At 41.9% G+C, this 18,229-nt stretch overlaps 1 protein-coding gene across 1 annotated transcript in view; it reads left to right on the top strand.

Moving 5' to 3' along the window:
* Positions 1 to 1,769: 1,769 nt before the first annotated feature.
* LOC139354742 (uncharacterized) overlaps positions 1,770 to 18,229 on the top strand; it is a 36,045-nt gene continuing 19,585 nt past the window's right edge. Inside the window, exon 1 of the mRNA XM_070998977.1 lies at positions 1,770 to 8,989. Coding sequence (XP_070855078.1) covers positions 1,794 to 3,077 — 1,284 coding nt within the window. The 5' untranslated portion in view covers positions 1,770 to 1,793 and the 3' untranslated portion in view covers positions 3,078 to 8,989. The remainder of the gene's footprint in view (positions 8,990 to 18,229) is intronic.

Raw genomic sequence — 18,229 nt, 5'->3', positions numbered from 1 at the left:
TCTTTAAATTCAGCGTAAGTTTTTGTCCTGTAATTTAATTACTGCTCTTACAATTTTTGTAGTAGTGTTCATAACCTGTTTACAAGCTTCTTGAATGATTTCAAAATCAGAGTCGTGTTCGATGAAAAATGCACTTGACTTGGTACAAAAATGTTTTATTAATATTTGCTAAGCTTTTTCGATGTTTAATTCATTAAACATTATTTTAATCTTGACTTTCTTAAAATAATTTTCACTTTCTTCACCTTCTGTATTGCTTCGAATCATTTCTACCTGTCTTGCGAAATGATTGATTGGTTTTTCAGTAATTGTTATTAAATTTTCATTATCTTCTTCAGCGCTATGTGCTGTTGCTTTGTTACTGCCATAGTATACTTCGTTAATTTTGATTCTTGACAATGCATCGGCTACGTGATTTTGCTTTCCTTCTAAATATTTTATTTCGAAGTCATATTCTCCTAACCTTATCTTCCATCTTTGCAGTTTCATATTACGTTATTTGATATTGTTTAGCCAGACTAACGGCTTATGGTCACTTAATATCTCAAATCTTCTTCCGAATAAATAGGGTCTTAAGGTTTTTGTTGCCCATACTATAGCTAATAATTCTTTTTCAATTGTACAGTCAGGAAATCCTTGAACTACTGTTAGACACCCACTTCCCTAAGAACACCCATGTAGTGGAGGACCTCCACATAGAGGAGAATTTAGACGACCAGAGTATTGACAACATTTCAAACCCTGGCCGCATTCAGTGGGCTGTCAACTCTTTCAAGCCCTTCAAATCACCTGGCCCAGATGGGTTCTTCCCGGCCCAGTTACAACGGACACTAGATATGTCCCTTCCCTGGCTGACAGCCATCTTCCACGGCCGCCTTGCTCTAAACCATATTCCAACAAGGTGGCTGGACGTTAAGGTAATTTTTATACCGAAAGCCGGCAAGCCCTCCCACACCAACCCAAAGGACTTCCGCCCGATCAGTCTCTCTTCCTTCTTGTTGAAGACCCTGGAAAGGCTAATCGACACCCACATCAGACTAACCATCGACCATAGCCTACTCTCTGACGCACAGCATGCGTACCGTAAGGGTAGGTCAACCGATACCGCACTCCACTCTCTAGTGTACAGTATAGAACGAGGCTTCCGCAATAAGGAATACTCTCTTGCAGCGTTTCTAGACATAGAAGGCGCCTTTAACAACGTCACCCCAACGGCGATTACTTGTGCTCTGACTAAACTGGGCATTGAGCGGCCCATAGTGGGACTCATACACACCATGCTAACCAGCAGGGTAGTGCACTCCACTATGGGACCGGCCCACTCGACCAGGAACGTCAGTAGAGGAACCCCACAAGGGGGCGTACTCTCACCTCTTCTATGGGTTTTAGTGGTCAACAAACTGCTTTCACTCCTAGAAGAGGCGGGCACAAAAATGGTAGCCTACGCGGATGACGTGGTTATCCTACTGCAGGGTAAATTCCCGCAAACCCTTTGCAATCTAATGGAGACAGCCCTATCCACCCTCACCCGGTGGACAGCTGGCTGTGGACTGGGAGTTAACCCGGAAAAAACCGAACTAGTTCTCTTTACAAGGAAGTACAAGGTACCAATTCTAGTTCCCCCAAAACTACACCAAACGCGCCTAACCTTTAGCAACCAAGCAAAGTACCTAGGTGTCATTCTTGACAAAAAGCTTCTCTGGACTGATAACATCCTAGATCGCACACGCAAAGCGGCCATAGCCCTCTTCGCTTGTAAAAAAGCCATAGGGAGGAAGTGGGGTTTCTCCCCCATGATAGTTCACTGGCTATATACTGCAATAGTCAGGCCCATTCTACTCTACGGAAACATCGTTTGGTGGCCTTCTCTAGATAAAAACTGTAACCTCCGGATCCTTCACAAGATCCAAAGAAGCGCAGAGCTCTGCATCAGTGGGGCACTGCGCACTACCGCCACTGAGGCACTAAATACAATTCTCGATCTCCAACCCCTGGACCTACTTGCCAAAAGCTGGGCATCAGCCACAGCGCTGAGGCTCCGTGAAGCAGCGGCATGGACAACAGGCTCCACGGGCCACTCCAATATCCTATCAAAGCATTCACCCCTACCACTTTATACAGACTACGTCCCACCCATAGTCGACTTCGAAAGAAGATACAAAATTTATATACCCACCCGTTCAGACTGGGACAACCTCCCACATCAATTCGTAAGCGCCGTCAACATATACACTGACGGCTCCAGGCTTAACTCCCAAACAGGTGGGGGAGTCTTTTCCCCCGAACTAGACTTAAAAGTCTCTTTCCGCCTACCAGACCACTGTAGTGTTTTCCAAGCGGAAGTGATTGCAATTCAGGAAGCCACTACCCACCTGAACACGTCTGTACATCAAGACATAGATATCTTCATCTTCTCGGATAGTCAAGCTGCCCTCAGGGCCCTCGACTCCTACACAACGAGCTCAAAAACAATCTCTGAATGCCGGAAATCTCTTAACGAGATGGCCACTCATCTGAGTATCAACCTCATCTGGGTGCCTGGACACCTCAACATTGAGGGCAACTGCATAGCAGACGAGCTAGCAAGACAGGGGACAACCGCCGATATCCTTCGCGATAAGGACACGGTAGGGATGCCCATGGCTACCTGCAAGCTCCATCTCAGGCAGAGATTGTATACTCTTTCCAACAACCGTTGGAACTCAATCTCAACATGCCACAATTCTAGACTCACATGGCCAAACTACAACACGAAAAGAACAAAAACTCTCCTACAATGTAGCAGGGAGAACATCTCCACTCTCTTAAATGCCCTCACGGGCCACTGCCTTATAGGGACTCATGCGATAAGGCTGGGTCTAAGTAACCACGACTTCTGCCGCAGCTGCAAACAGATAGACGAAGAGGAGAGCATCGAACACCTCCTATGCTTCTGCCCAGCGCATAACCTAAAGCGCTTTCAAACCCTAGGTAGCTACACACTTCCGAACCTTGCGGCCATTCAGGACGTAAGCATTCAAAAACTACTATGTTTCTTAAGAAAAACAGAATACTTCGCGAAAGCAGATAACCCATGAGCTAGGGAAACGGATCTTTTCAGAGATCATGTGGTATCACAAGGGGCCCATTGTGGCCTAAGTGAGGGGACTAATATTTAGTCTCCAACCACTCCTACCTAACCTAACCTAACCATAGTTTTCTTCATGTGCACTTAGAGTCCTACTAATGTAACTTATTGGTTTGTTATCCTGAGAAAGAACTGCTCCTAATGCAAAGTTGCTAGCATTAGTAGTTAATTGAAACTGTTGGAATATGACATTACTTCATATCGATAAAAATATCGTATAAGCAAAAGTATTCTGCTCACTACTGGTAACACTAATATCGTTTTGGTTCCGATGAGCTGGTTCAGCTCTCACTTATTCCGCATAATTTTGAAGTGACAAGACGTGAGCCAAGGAACTTAAAATATATATCTAAAACTATACATAAAGTGTATTTAACTTGGTTTGTGAGTTGGTGGGAAGTGTAGTACTGCGCCGAGCACATTATACATGCTGTGGGAGGACCACAGGACGAATACAAGAGACAACACGTGAAATCTGGATTCTGACGAAATAGTGTGACGCTTCCAGGAAATCACACACACACATAAATAAGTTGTGTGTATTCTTATAGGTTATGGGCCCAGACCACGCCGTAACTGCAGCTAAGTACAAGTATCATTTTATTATATATATTAAACAAAAAAATGGAGAAAACCAATAAACGAAATATAAGGCCATTTGATGGAGAAAAATATTCCATCTGGAAATTTCGTATAAGGGCATTGTTAAACGAAATAGATGTGTTGAAGGTTATAGACCAAGAAGAAGAAGAAGATTTGGTTGAATGGCAGAAAAAGGAGAAATGCGCAAAAAGCGTGATCATTGAGTACTTAAGTGACTCGTTTTTAGGTTTTGCTAAAAGTGAAGATACTGCAAAGCAGGTTTTCCAAAATTAAGATTCAATCTATGAGAGGAAGAGTTTGGCCTCACAGTTGTCTACACGCAAGCAACTGCTATCTTTAAAACTTAAGAGCGATTCTCAGTTATTAAGCCATTTTAATTTGTTTGACGAACTCATTGCCGAATTGCTAGCATCAGGTGCTAAAGTTGAAGAAATGGACAAGGTTTCGCATTTACTACTAACACTGCCATCTTCGTATGACGGCGTTATAACGGCAATAGAAACTTTAGCAGAAAACAATTTAACCTTGGCCTTTGTAAAAAATCGTCTGTTGGATCACGAGATCAAGCTAAAAAATATTAGCAAAGATACCAGTCTAAAGGTTATGCAGGCTGTAAAAAAGGACAGTAAGCCTCAATTTTCTTATAAGAAAAGTAGCAAATTTGCAACAAATAGAGTTTCAAAGTTCCAGAAAAAATGTTTTCATTGCGGCAAGAGTGGTCACATTAAAAAAGATTGCTTTGCTCTAAAAAGGGAAAAGGAGAAACATGGAAATGGCAAACAGGCGCAGATGACATCCACACAAAGCCAAGGAAATCATAATGGGATCGCATTTATGATGAGACGCGCAAATAGCCAACCAAAAATTGGGTTCTTATTGGATTCTGGCGCATCAGACCATTTGGCCAACAATGAGTGTTTGTTTACAACTATCACTGAACTAGATGAACCTATTAAAATTTCTGTTGCCAAGAACAAGGAACAGTGAAGCTGTACACAGATTCAAATGAGTAAATTGAGCTTAAAGATGTCTTATACCGTCCTGATATCCCTGAAAACTTGATCTCAGTTAAAAAAATGCAGGAGGCAGGCCTTACCATTGTATTTCACCCAGGAGGGGTAACTGTTAGAAAAGGTAAAATAATTGTAATGAATGGAAGTATATTTGGAAATGTTCCATTGGTTAATTTCTTTTCTAATAAACTAGCTTGTATTGCAAATGCAGCTAAAAATAATAATTATAGTTTGTGGCATGAGAGGCTAGGTCATTTGAGTAAGGGAAAGTTTTTAGAAATTAAAACCAAAAATATGTTTGACGATACAGATTTGCTGAATAACATAAAACCAGAAAATGAATTTTGTGAAGCTTGTGTCAAGGGAAAGCAGGCGAGATTAAGTTTTAATAAATTTAAAAATAAGGACCACATAAATCGACCATTATTTGTTGTACATTCTGATGTGTGTGGTCCAATAACCCCATCTACTGTTGATCATAAGAATTATTATGTAGTTTTTATTGATTATTGTGTAACTTACCTGTTGAGTTATAAGTCAGAAGTTTTTAGTGTATTTCAAGACTATGTAGCTAAAACGCATGCTTTGTTTAATTTAAATATAGTTAACCTTTATATTGATAATGGTAGGGAGTATTTATCGAATGAAATGAAAGAGTTCTGTGTTCAAAAAGGCATTAGTTACCACTTGACGGTTCCACATACTCCACAACAAAATGGTGTATCCGAAAGGATGATTAGATCTATAACGGAAAAAGCTCGAGCTTTAGTTATAGGGGGCAAGATTCAGAAAACTTTCTGGGGTGAAGCAGTGCTAACAGCCACCTACCTTATTAATAGAAGCCCAACTAGTTCATTACATGAATGCAGAAAGACACCTTTTGAAATGTGGCACAGCAAAAAGCCGTGCCTGAAGTACTTAAGAGTTTTTGGTTCGACAGTATACGTTCTCAATAAAACGAGAAAAAGAAAATTTGATGACAAATCATGGAAAGGTATACTTGTCGGGTATGAACCAAATGGATATAAAGTATGGGATGTGGAGAATAACAAATTTGTTATTGCAAGAGATGTAGTGCTTGATGAATCAAGCAGGATAATGTCTAGAGCTGTGGATGTTGATAACAACATGGATTTTCCCATTTTTGAAGAAAATATTGAACCTGCTTTTCAAGACTCTGGTCTTATTGAGAGTGAAACGGTTCAGAAAAACACTGATATGGTAGTATCAGATGTGCAGCCTAGTGAAATTGAAAATGAAGTGGAGAATGAAGTGGAAAATGCCGATCCAGAGATATCTGGTGTTTTATCTGAAGGTGAACCAAGTGACTCTAATACTCAAATTCGAAAAAGCAATAGACTAAAAGAAAAGCCCAAATTGTCATATAGAGATATGATTAAAAATTGTGTTATGAATGCGCAAACTTTAACAGGTAGTGCTCCAATATCTTTTGATAAAATTTATAATAGGAGTGATAAAGAACAGTGGAGAGCAGCTATTGAAGATGAGCTTAATTCTCATGAAATTAACAAAACATGGTCACTGGTAGAAAGACCTGAAAACAAAAACATAGTCGATTGTAAATGGATATTTACAATAAAACAAGGAAGAACGCTACAGTCGAGTACCTCGACTATCAGATACCCGTTACTCAGCAAAATAGAGATAAGCAAGTGGCAAAGCGAGATTAAAATGCGCCACCTACCGGCGGTACTCAGATTTAAGCGTTATGGGCGTTAGAGTGGGCGTGGCAAAATTTTTTTGGACCAATCGATAGGTATTGACGAGACCAATAAATTTCAGTTAAAATTTTTTATCTAGCATAAAAATTGTGGGCGTCACAGGCTTTTGCGGTTTGTGGGCGTTAGAGTGGGCGTGGCATATTCGCGTAACAAACTTGCGCTGCGTATAAAGCTACGGAATCTAAATCTGAAATCCCTATCCTCTATCTTTGATAGTTTCCGAGATATCCACGTTTATTAGTATTTACGATTTTTTGAAGTTTGTGGGCGGTTTATGGGCGTTAGGGTGGGCGTGGCACTCTACTGAAACAAACTTGCGCTGCGTAAGAAGCTCAGGAATCTGCACGCCAAATCTCAATAGCCTAGCTCCCATAGTTTCCGAGATCTCAGCGTTCATCCGGACAGACAGACGGACAGACGGACATGGCTAGATCGACTCGGCTAGTGATCCTGATCAAGAATATATATACTTTATGGGGTCGGAAACGCTTCCTTCTGCCTGTTACATACTTTCCGACGAATCTAGTATACCCTTTTACTCTACGAGTAACGGGTATAACAAGCCAGACTTGTAGCACGAGGATTTACACAGGAATGTTTAATCGATTACGACGAAACATTTGCCCCTGTGACTAGAATTGCAATTTTTAGACTTATAATGTCTTTTTCAAACCAGTATAGCCTTAAAGTACATCATATGGATGTAAAAACTGCTTTTTTAAATGGAGATTTAAAAGAGGAAATATACATGAGAGTTCCTCAAGGACTGTCTTGTAATAGCAGTCATGTTTGTAAATTGAATAAAGCAATTTATGGTCTTAAGCAGGCGGCTAGATGTTGGTTTAAAGTGTTTGAAAAGGCTTTAAAAGATATTGGTTTTAAAAATTCACCTGTAGATAGATGTATATATATTTTGGATAAAGGGACTATTTTAAAAAATATATATGTTTTGTTATACGTAGATGACTTGGTTATTTGTACAGAAAACATTTTAACAATGAATACATTTCAGTCATATTTAATGAGCAAGTTTCAAATGACAGATTTAATGGAAATTAAGTATTTTATTGGTATTAAAATAGACACAAAAGAAAGTAAAGTGGAATTAAGCCAATCAGCTTATATTAAAAATATTTTATTAAAATTTAAAATGGAGCAATGTAATTCTGTAAATTTACCACTTCCAAGTAAACTGAACTTTGATTTATTAGACTCTGATGAAAGAGACGATTCTCCTTGTCAAAGTTTGATTGGATGCCTTATGTATGTTATGCTATGTACAAGGCCAGATCTCAGTATATCTGTAAATCTTTTGAGTCGGTATAGTCAGAAAAATAATAAAGAGCTTTGGCTATGCTTAAAAAGGGTATTAAGATATCTGAAAGGTACTATTGATTTTAAGCTAACATTCACTAAAACTGAGAGGAATGACGACTTCTTTGTTGGATATGTAGATTCAGATTGGGGTGGAAGTCAATTGGATAGGAGAAGTACAACAGGATATCTTTTCAAGATGTTTAAAACAAACGTTCAAAACATATAGACATCAAATATCATTTTTCACGTGAACAAGTTGAAAATAAACTAATAAAACTTGAGTATATTTCTACAGATCATCAACTGGCGGATATATTAACAAAACCACTCCCAGCTCCACGCTTCGCACAACTAAGACAGCGTCTTGGCTTAACCGATTGATGGATGCAGACGACAATTTTTTTTATATACTTACATAAAAGTTGAAGACATAAATTAATTTATCATTTAAAAGAATAATTTTTTGAAACTATGTTATTGAATTTAAAATCTGTTATATTTTCTAGTTATTAAGTTTGGAAACAGAAGATATTCCTAATTACTTTATAATTTTCAAATTTACAAGATTACTTCCTGAAATTGCCTTTAATTGTTTTGTATGTTAATTTTGCATCACATCATTTTGTCATTTTGAATATTCATTTTTCTTTGTATTAATTTTAAGATTGACCTAATTGGGTTTTACTGGGTTTCCCCAATTCAAGCAACAAATGTTGGGTCAATGTGCACTCCCAGAAATATCTTGTCTTGCCAATTCAAATTTCAAATTTTTTATTAAACTTTAAATTTATAAATCATGAGCATCAGACTTTTGAGGAGGTGTGTTGGAATATGACATTACTTCATATCGATAAGAATATCGTATAAGCAAAAGTATTCTGCTCACTACTGGTAACACTAATATCGTTTTGGTTCCGATGAGCTGGTTCAGCTCTCACTTATTCCGCATAATTTTGAAGTGACAAGACGTGATCCAAGGAACTTAAAATATATATCTAAAACTATACATAAAGTGTATTTAACTTGGTTTGTGAGTTGGTGGGAAGTGTAGTATTGCGCCGAGTACATTATACATGCTGTGGGAGGACCACAGGACGAATACAAGAGACAACACGTGAAATCTGGATTCTGACGAAATAGTGTGACGCTTCCAGGAAATCACACACACACACATAAATAAATTGTGTGTAAGTTAACTAAGTAGCTAACCGGACGGAGGCGATGACCGAATGTCCGAAGCCCAGCTGCGGCCAAAACCGCTGACGCGGCATTTGGCCGGATGCTCGTGCATAGCCGGCAAACACAGCATATTTGCGTGGCCGCTATGAATTTCATTTTTGTCAACTTTAAGTTTAGTTCGCTTCAAGCTCTATAAGAATAAAGAACACAAGTTCTATAGCATTGCAAAACTCCGGCAACCGCCGTTAAATATCTCTTATTATTTTGCACTGACTGAGTCTCTAGGCCAGCAGGCGAAGGGGCAGTTACCTCCCAACGTAAGTCATCCTAATCAGCAATTGTGAAGATACAGCCATCCGGCTCTGACTTCAGAGAGGGATCCCCGATCTCTACACACGAGAACCAGGTCAAGGCCCCCTCCTCCCCCGCACTACCGAGCGTGCTTCGGCAGGTGCGACCAGCAGCAACTATATTCCTCCCGCGTTCACGGGAGGCCATTACAAGCAGCAGCCTCCAGCGGCTCATCCTCACGCGTGGGTGCAACGCATCCCCCCGCACCTACGGGAGGCAACCACAAGCTACTGGCCGCCACTCAGCTATAACGGGCGCTCCCAGAAGCGACCGCTTCCTCCGCGCCTACAAGCGAGCTCATCGAAGAAGACCACCCTTGACAGTAAAGAAGAGGACCACCCTTGGCCACACACATATCGCGTATTGTTTCTCCCGCACATACGTGTGGGCTCATCGAAGAAGACCACCCTTGACAGTGCGGCCATTGAGGACCACCTCAGGCCGCGCCCATCAACCAGATTAATTGGCGCTCAACAATAAAAACCCAACGGTTTCGCTTAGAGATTTTTACATTCTTGGAAAAAAATTTTTATCTTTGAGGAAGAAACCACAGTAAATAAAATGTAAGTGCACCCCTCATTTAAATATTTTCTAACCAGTCTGCAAAGTAGAACTAGTTAATAAAGAATACTACGGCTTAAAACGGCTCCGAGCCCGATAAAATTCGGGATTTGATTAACGAAAATAAAATATATAAATATATTACGTTAAATTCATTCATTTTTCTGATTTGAAATATTTTGACTATGAGTCGAGGCTGTGTGTCAGTCTTATATACCCTATATCTCTTATAATTTACAATATTATAATTTTAAAATATTTACCACTACAATAATTTTTATGCAAGGGCACAGGTATCTACTACCCTTAAAATTAACTAGGTGAATTATATAGTGAGGAAATACGAGCTCTCATTTTGGCGGCTCTGTGTCCCCGTTTTCTAATCCTTTTGTGTGCGTATATGAGCTCGCCATTTTCTAAGTATAGAAGCGTCAAGCAGTACGCTAGCGATTCAGGGTCAGATAGTGAAGAACTCCTTCGAGCTTCCACTCCGAAAAACACGCGTAGAAACCCCCCAGAGGGCGAAAGGGTAGACCTAATGGATCCTGAACAACTTAGAGGAGTAGTGCAGGCGGCTATTGACAACGCCCTGGCCGGGAAGGCCGCCGCAAATTTACAAAAAGAACGGGAGTTCAGACAAATAATCGATGCATTGACCAGCCAAGTGGCAGAATTGCGCGCTGCGCCCACGACGTCCCGAAGTTCGGCCCCAACGCCAGAAATTAAGGTTTATGCAGCCATAGAAATTATAGACACAGTTCAATGCAGCGAGCCTCTGGACGCTGTCAAGTGCCTACCCGAATTTGCGGGGGCACAGGAGTCATATGTTTCATGGAGGCAAGCCGCCACCGCTGCCTACCACATATTTAGACGGTACAATGGTAGTTCACGCCATTATCAGGCAGTGATTATAATAAGAAGTAAAATAAGAGGCACTGCTGATGCGGTGTTGTCCTCCTTTGGCACAATTTTAAATTTTGACGCGATCATAGACCGTTTGGATTTCACTTACAGTGACAAACGGCAGATCCACGTCATTGAACAGGAGATGGGCACCCTCAGACAGGGAAGCCTCACACTCCTGCAATATTACGATGAGGTTGAGAAAAAACTCACCTTACTCACAAATAAAGCCACGATGTCGTACGAGACAGCGGCGGCGAGAATTTTGTGTGATAAATTCCGGGACGATGCGCTCCGGGTATTTATTTCGGGCCTTAGACGCAGCCTATCTGATGTCCTCTTCTCGGCAAAGCCGAAGGACATGCCAACTGCGTTGGCATTAGCGCAAGAAGTGGAATCAAACCACGAGAGGTACACGTTCGCAACATCGTTTGCAAAGAGTCTAGAGGATAGGGACCGTAAGACGAGTCCAAAGGAGCAAAGGCGCCAGCAGGATAGAAATTTTTCCCAAACAGACCCCCAGTTGGGTATTAATAAAAATCCCTATTATACCAAACCAGTTAAAGCGCAGGTACATTCTGACCTGCGCAATAACAAATTGCAGAGTAGACCGGAGCCGATGGAAGTCGACCCCTCTGCAAAGGTTTGCATTCCTGCTCAAGCTCCACCCTATCAGAATAGGAGACCGGCAACGTCCGAGCGCACAGGCGCCCCTAGAAAACAGCAGAGGGTAAACCACGTCACCCAAAGCTCAGATCAGGAAGGGAAATCTTACGCCAACGCTGCGTCCAGCGCAATAGCAGAGATCAACGATGATGCTATTTGCGAATACGATTCAGACGTAGTCCATTTTTTAGGGGAAAATCCCTGCTGCCTGTCATCAGACGAAGAGTAGCGGGGATAAATATGAAACTGCTTATTGACACGGGCGCCTCGAAAAATTTCATCCGACCGTTCGAAGGATTGAAATGCGTCCCGGTAGAAAACCCCTTCGAAATTCACTCAATTCACGGCAACACCACAATCACGAAGAAATGCTTCGTGTCACTTTTTGATTTGAAGGCCACCTTCTTCATCTTACCCGACTTATCTTCTTTTGATGCAATCGTAGGCCTCGACCTTCTTAAACAGGCGGGAGCGTCACTTTGCCTGGCCTCTGGCCACATCAAATGGGGCAACAAAGAGGAGAAAATTGATTTTCACTCGTGCCCTAATGTGAATTTCACCGAAGTGGATTGCTCAGATGCGCCACCTTTGGTCAGAAAGACATTTTTAACAATGCTCCGCGACAGGAAAAAAGCCTTTGCGGACCCCAATGAGGCTTTACCTTACAACACATCGGTGGTAGCCACCATCAGAACTGTTGATGAGGAGCCCATTTATGCCAAACTCTACCCATACCCAATGGGCGCAGCCGATTTCGTTAATGGCGAGATTCAAGAGCTGCTAAAAAATGGCATAATCCAGAAGTCGAGATCCCCCTACAATAACCCGATATGGGTTGTAAACAAAAAGGGCACCGACGAAACGGGAGCCCGTAAAATGCGACTCGTATTGGACTTTCGCAAATTGAACGAGAGGACAATACCTGATCGCTATCCCATGCCAAATATCTCTATGATACTGGGGAATTTAGGCAGAGCGAAATACTTCACTACGCTCGATTTAAAATCTGGCTATCACCAAATAACGCTGGCAGAACGCGACCGTGAAAAGACTTCCTTTTCCGTAAATGGAGGAAAGTACAAGTTTCGCAGAATGCCATTTGGACTAAAAAATGCTGCCAGCATTTTCCAAAGAACTATAGACGACATACTGCGAGAGCAGATAGGCAAATTTTGCTATGTTTATGTCGATGACGTTATCGTCTTCTCAGAAGACGAAAACTCTCACATCCGGCACGTAGATTGGCTTCTCAAAAGCCTTTACGATGCTAATATGAGGGTATCAACTGAAAAATCTAAATTCTTCAAAAAAAGCGTTAGCTTCTTGGGTTTTATAGTCACCAGCAACGGGGCTACAACTGACCCAGAAAAAACCAAGGCCATTCAGGAATTCCCTGAACCCAAAAACGTGTTCGAAGTTAGATCATTCCTTGGCCTGGCCAGCTACTATAGATGCTTTATTAAAGATTTTGCGCCCATAGCTCGGCCCATTTCAGACATCCTGAAAGGGGAATTCGGTAGTGTCAGCAGACACAGGTCGAAAAATATCCAGGTGCAGTTCAACGAGCCGCAACGGCTAGCTTTTCACAAGCTGCGTAACATTTTAGCTTCCGAGGAGGTCATCCTCAGGTATCCCAACTATAAAAAAGCATTTGATCTAACGACAGATGCCTCAGCTTACGGCATTGGCGCAGTCCTATCCCAAGAGGGACGGCCCATTACCATGATCTCGAGAACCCTAAAGGACAGAGAGATCAATTATGCCACCAATGATAGGGAGCTGCTAGCAATAGTTTGGGCATTGGCCAAATTACGGGACTATCTATATGCAGTGAAAGATATCAACATCTTTACTGACCATCAACCACTGACCTTCGCGGTATCGGAATCCAATCCGAATGCAAAGATCAAATGGTGGAAAGCTCGCATCGACGAGTCCGGCGCCAACATTTTTTGCAAGCCCGGCAAGGAAAACCTCGTTGCGGATGCCCTCTCAAGACAGCAACTTAACGTTCTGGGAGAGGAAGAAGCTTTTTCAAGTGCGGCCACGATTCACAGTGAGCTGTCACTGACCCACACAATTGAGGCAACGGATAAGCCCTTGAATTGCTTCCAAAACCAGATAACTCTGGAGGAAGCTCGCTTTCCGCAAAAACGCAGCTTTGTCCTCTTTAGAAACAAGAGACGGCATGGGATCAGCTTCTCCTGCAAAGAGTCATTACTCAATGATCTCGCAGATTTAATTGTTCCTAAGGGCGTAAACGCCATCCATTGCGATTTGCACACACTCGCAATGATACAGGACCAACTGGTACGCCAATTTCCAGCCACAAAATTTTGGTATTGCAAAAATCGTGTAACGGACATTTTTGCAGTCCCGGAGAGACGAGAAATTCTGTCCACTGAACACAACAGGGCTCACAGGTCGGCCCAAGAAAATGTAAAGCGGGTACTCTCCGAGTACTACTTCTCGAAAATGGCCAAGCTAGCTAGCGAAATCGTCGCTAACTGCAAAACATGTGCTAAAGCTAAATATGACATTAAGCAGGAGCTTGGGGAAACACCAATCCCGTCTCAGGTTGGGGAAATATTACACATAGACATCTTCTCAACGGATAAAAAATATTTTCTTACATCAATTGACAAATTCTCAAAATTTGCGCTGGTCCAGCCAATCCCCTCTAGAACCATAGAGGACATTAAACCAGTACTGCTACAACTCTTGAATGTTTTCCCGAAAGCCAAGGTCATATATTGTGACAACGAACCATCGTTGAACTCGCACACCATTTTGTCCATGCTGGAAAACCATTTCGGCGTGAGCATCTCGAATGCACCGCCCCTCCACAGTGTCTCAAACGGACAAGTGGAACGTTTCCACAGCACTCTAGTAGAGCTTGCTAGATGCCTTAAAATTGTTAAAGGCATCAGTGACACCGTCGAGCTAATCTTGCTGGCCACAGCCAGATACAATAAATCTATCCATTCGGTCATCGACAAGAGGCCAGCCGACGTAATTCAAACACAGTCGGATCAACCACAGTATGAGATTCAGGATAAGATAAAAATCGCCCAGGACAAGCTCAGGAACAGGGAAAATGCTTCCCGACAGAACAGGGTGTTCAAAGTTGGTGAAAAAGTCCTTGTAAAATCCAACAGGCGGCTAGGCAACAAACTCTCACCATTGTGTGAAGAGAAGATTGTGGAAGCGGACATGGGGACCACAGTCCTCATCAAGGGAAGGGTGGTCCACAAGGACAACATAAAATAAAAAAAAAAGGGTTTTACCTTTTTGCCACTTGGCACAAATTTTACTAGCTTTAAGCATAGCTGATAAAATATTTTTTTAAGGTTAAGTTAATTTCCGTTGGTGGTGGGCAACCTTGTCATGAACAAAAATATAGCTCAGAATTCATTCCACAGGTCCAAAATCATCCCAATCCTCTTCTCCTTAACCATGGCGTCGGCGCACATCACCGACTATTCACAAGCCAAGTACATCCCCATTATTGACGGTCGAATACTAGTGTGGGAGGAATTCGCATTCGTTAGACATTCAGCGAACCTTTCAGAGTACAGGCGCGTAGTAGAAGAAACAGAAAATATGAGCGATATGTTTCCTCAGTCACACATGAAAAAACTTTTGGACGTGGACATAGCTCACCTTCGCGACCTGCTCGACTCGTTAGGCGTGCACCACAGGGTAGCCAGGAGTTTAGACTTTTTAGGATCAATGTTAAAAGTCGTAGCAGGAACTCCGGACGCCGGGGATTTAGAAAGAATTAAATTCACAGAAACACAATTAATCAATTCAAACAATAGACAAATAGAAATAAATACCAGAATATAAAGTCAAATTAATGAATTAACGTCAACCGTAAATCAAATCCTGAAAGTGGCAAAGAGTTCACAAGTGGACACTGGCCATCTATATGAAACATTGCTCTCCAGAAACCTAATGTTAACAATGGAACTTCAAAATTTAATGATGGCAATATCGCTTGCTAAAGTAAACATAGTCAGCCCAAACATATTAAATCACGCAGACCTAGAAAGTATTTGGATGGAGGAGCCCACCGACACTCCTATAAAAGATATTTTGTCCGTAGCGTCCGTGAAAATTCTCCAGTCTGTTAACATATTGCACTTCATTATTAAGTTCCCAAAAATTAAATTAGCATGTAAGAAGATTACAATGTTCCCGGTAGCACATAATAATGTGATGCTAAGGTTAGTGGATAATATAATAGCAGAATGCAATGGGGAAATGTATGCGATCCAGAATTGCTCCACAACACCAGGAGTCACTTTCTGCCGACTATCAGCGAAGACCACATGCGCCCGAGAACTCCATGCAGGTGGAGCTGCGCACTGCGAGACCCAACCAAGCGATTTACATCCGATCACTTATGTCGATGAGGGAATTATGATCATCAATGATCAATCAGCGCAGGTACGAGTAGACAACGGAACAAGCGTCTGGATACACGGGACGCAACTCGTCACCTTTAGTGAGCGCGTCACAGTAAACGAAACCCTGGTTTTGAACCAAAACTCCGCCCAGAAGAGGACTCCGGGGGTGGCAAGCTCATCCTCACTGAACATCACCATCAGTCAAAATACTCTGAGCCTCCCCTAACTTCACCGCTTGAGTGAACGTAACCTGGAATACATTCAGAAGTTCGGAAATAAAATCAACACCAATCAGACACACATGGTAGCGCTAATTACAGGAGTAATATGTTGCGCATTGATTTGTGTCGGCCTAACCTACATGCGACTCACCGGTGCCAGAAGATCTGCGGTAAAACTAAGAAGGGTGATCGCTGAAATAGGGTCGGCCGAGGGCGGCCTCAATCTTGAGGGGGCAGTAGTTAACTAAGTAGCTAACCGGAAGGAGGCGATGACCGAATGTCCGAAGCCCAGCTGCGGCCAAAACCGCTGACGCGGCATTTGGCCGGATGCTCGTGCATAGCCGGCAAACACAGCATATTTGCGTGGCCGCTATGAATTTCATTTTTGTCAACTTTAAGTTTAGTTCGCTTCAAGCTCTATAAGAATAAAGAACACAAGTTCTATAGCATTGCAAAACTCCGGCAACCGCCGTTAAATATCTCTTATTATTTTGCACTGACTGAGTCTCTAGGCCAGCAGGCGAAGGGGGCAGTTACCTCCCAACGTAAGTCATCCTAATCAGCAATTGTGAAGATACAGCCATCCGGCTCTGACTCCAGAGAGGGATCCCCGATCTCTACACACGAGAACCAGGTCAAGGCCCATTCCTCCCCCGCACTACCGAGCGGGCTTCGGCAGGTGCGACCAGCAGCAACTATATTCCTCCCGCGTTCACGGGAGGCCATTACAAGCAGCAGCCTCCAGCGGCTCATCCTCACGCGTGGGTGCAACGCATCCCCCCGCACCTACGGGAGGCAACCACAAGCTACTGGCCGCCACTCAGCTATAACGGGCGCTCCCAGAAGCGACCGCTTCCTCCGCGCCTACAAGCGAGCTCATCGAAGAAGACCACCCTTGACAGTAAAGAAGAGGACCACCCTTGGCCACACACATATCGCGTATTGTTTCTCCCGCACATACGTGTGGGCTTATCGAAGAAGACCACCCTTGACAGTGCGGCCATTGAGGACCACCTCAGGCCGCGCCCATCAACCAGATTAATTTGTATTCTTATAGAAAACTTTTTCCAAAGTCTGGACAAATCAGTATGGGATCGTTTATGACAAGTTGTTTTAATTTATTGAATGCTGCAATAAATGTATCATCTTTGAATGTCACTTTAGAACCAGCTTTTAAACATTTAGTCAAAGGTTTTGAAATGTCTGCGAAGTTTGGAATGAATTTTCTGTAATAGCCGCAAAGGCCAAGAAATGATTTTATTTCTTTTTGAGTTTTGGGAATTGGAAATTTATTGATTGCCTTAACCTTTTCTGGATTTGGCATTACACCGTTTGGTCCAACTATGTGTCCCAAAAATTCTGTTTCTTTTTTCAAAAATTCACATTTGTCTAGTTGTAATTTTAGATTAGCGTTTTTAAGTTTTTCAAAAACAATTTTTAATGAAGTAAGGTGTTCGTCAAGGGACGTAGAGAAAACAACTATATCGTCCAAGTATACAAGGCAATGCTTGTTTATTAATTCACGAAGGACATTGTTCATGCATCGCTGAAAAGTTGCAGGTGCATTTTTTAGTCCAAATGACATTCGTGTGTACTCGTAGTGTCCGTACTTTGTGGAAAATGCTGTTTTGTTTATGCAATTTTGGTCCATTTCGATCTGGTGGATCTTTAGCCAAATCAATGGTGGTAAAATATTGACACCGTCCTAGCTTGCCTAGTATTTCGTCCATATTGGGAATGGGAAATTTATCACTAATAGTGATCTCATTTAAGCCCCTATAGTCTACTACAAGTCTAAATTGTTGTTTACCTGAAGCACCTTTCTTTTTTGGTACTATCCACAATGGATTGCAATAAGGTGATTGGCTGTGCCTGATTATTCCTTGCTTTAACATATCCTGTATTTGAGACTCAACTTCTTTTTCAAATGAAAAAGGATACCCATACGGTTTTTTATAAATTGGATTTTCATGATAAAGGTCACATTTTCACCATCACGATATTGAATACATTTATATTGGTTAATTAATTTTAATAATTTAACTTTTTCTTCTTCATTTAAGTGTTCTAAGCGATAACTTTTTCCCTCTGCTAATTCATTTCGAACAGCATAATTTATTTCATCAGTATAATT

This window comes from Drosophila suzukii, unplaced genomic scaffold (assembly GCF_043229965.1).
Source record: "Drosophila suzukii unplaced genomic scaffold, CBGP_Dsuzu_IsoJpt1.0 scf_19, whole genome shotgun sequence".
NCBI lineage: Eukaryota > Metazoa > Arthropoda > Insecta > Diptera > Drosophilidae > Drosophila > Drosophila suzukii.
This window is presented reverse-complemented; position numbering and strand designations above follow the sequence as displayed.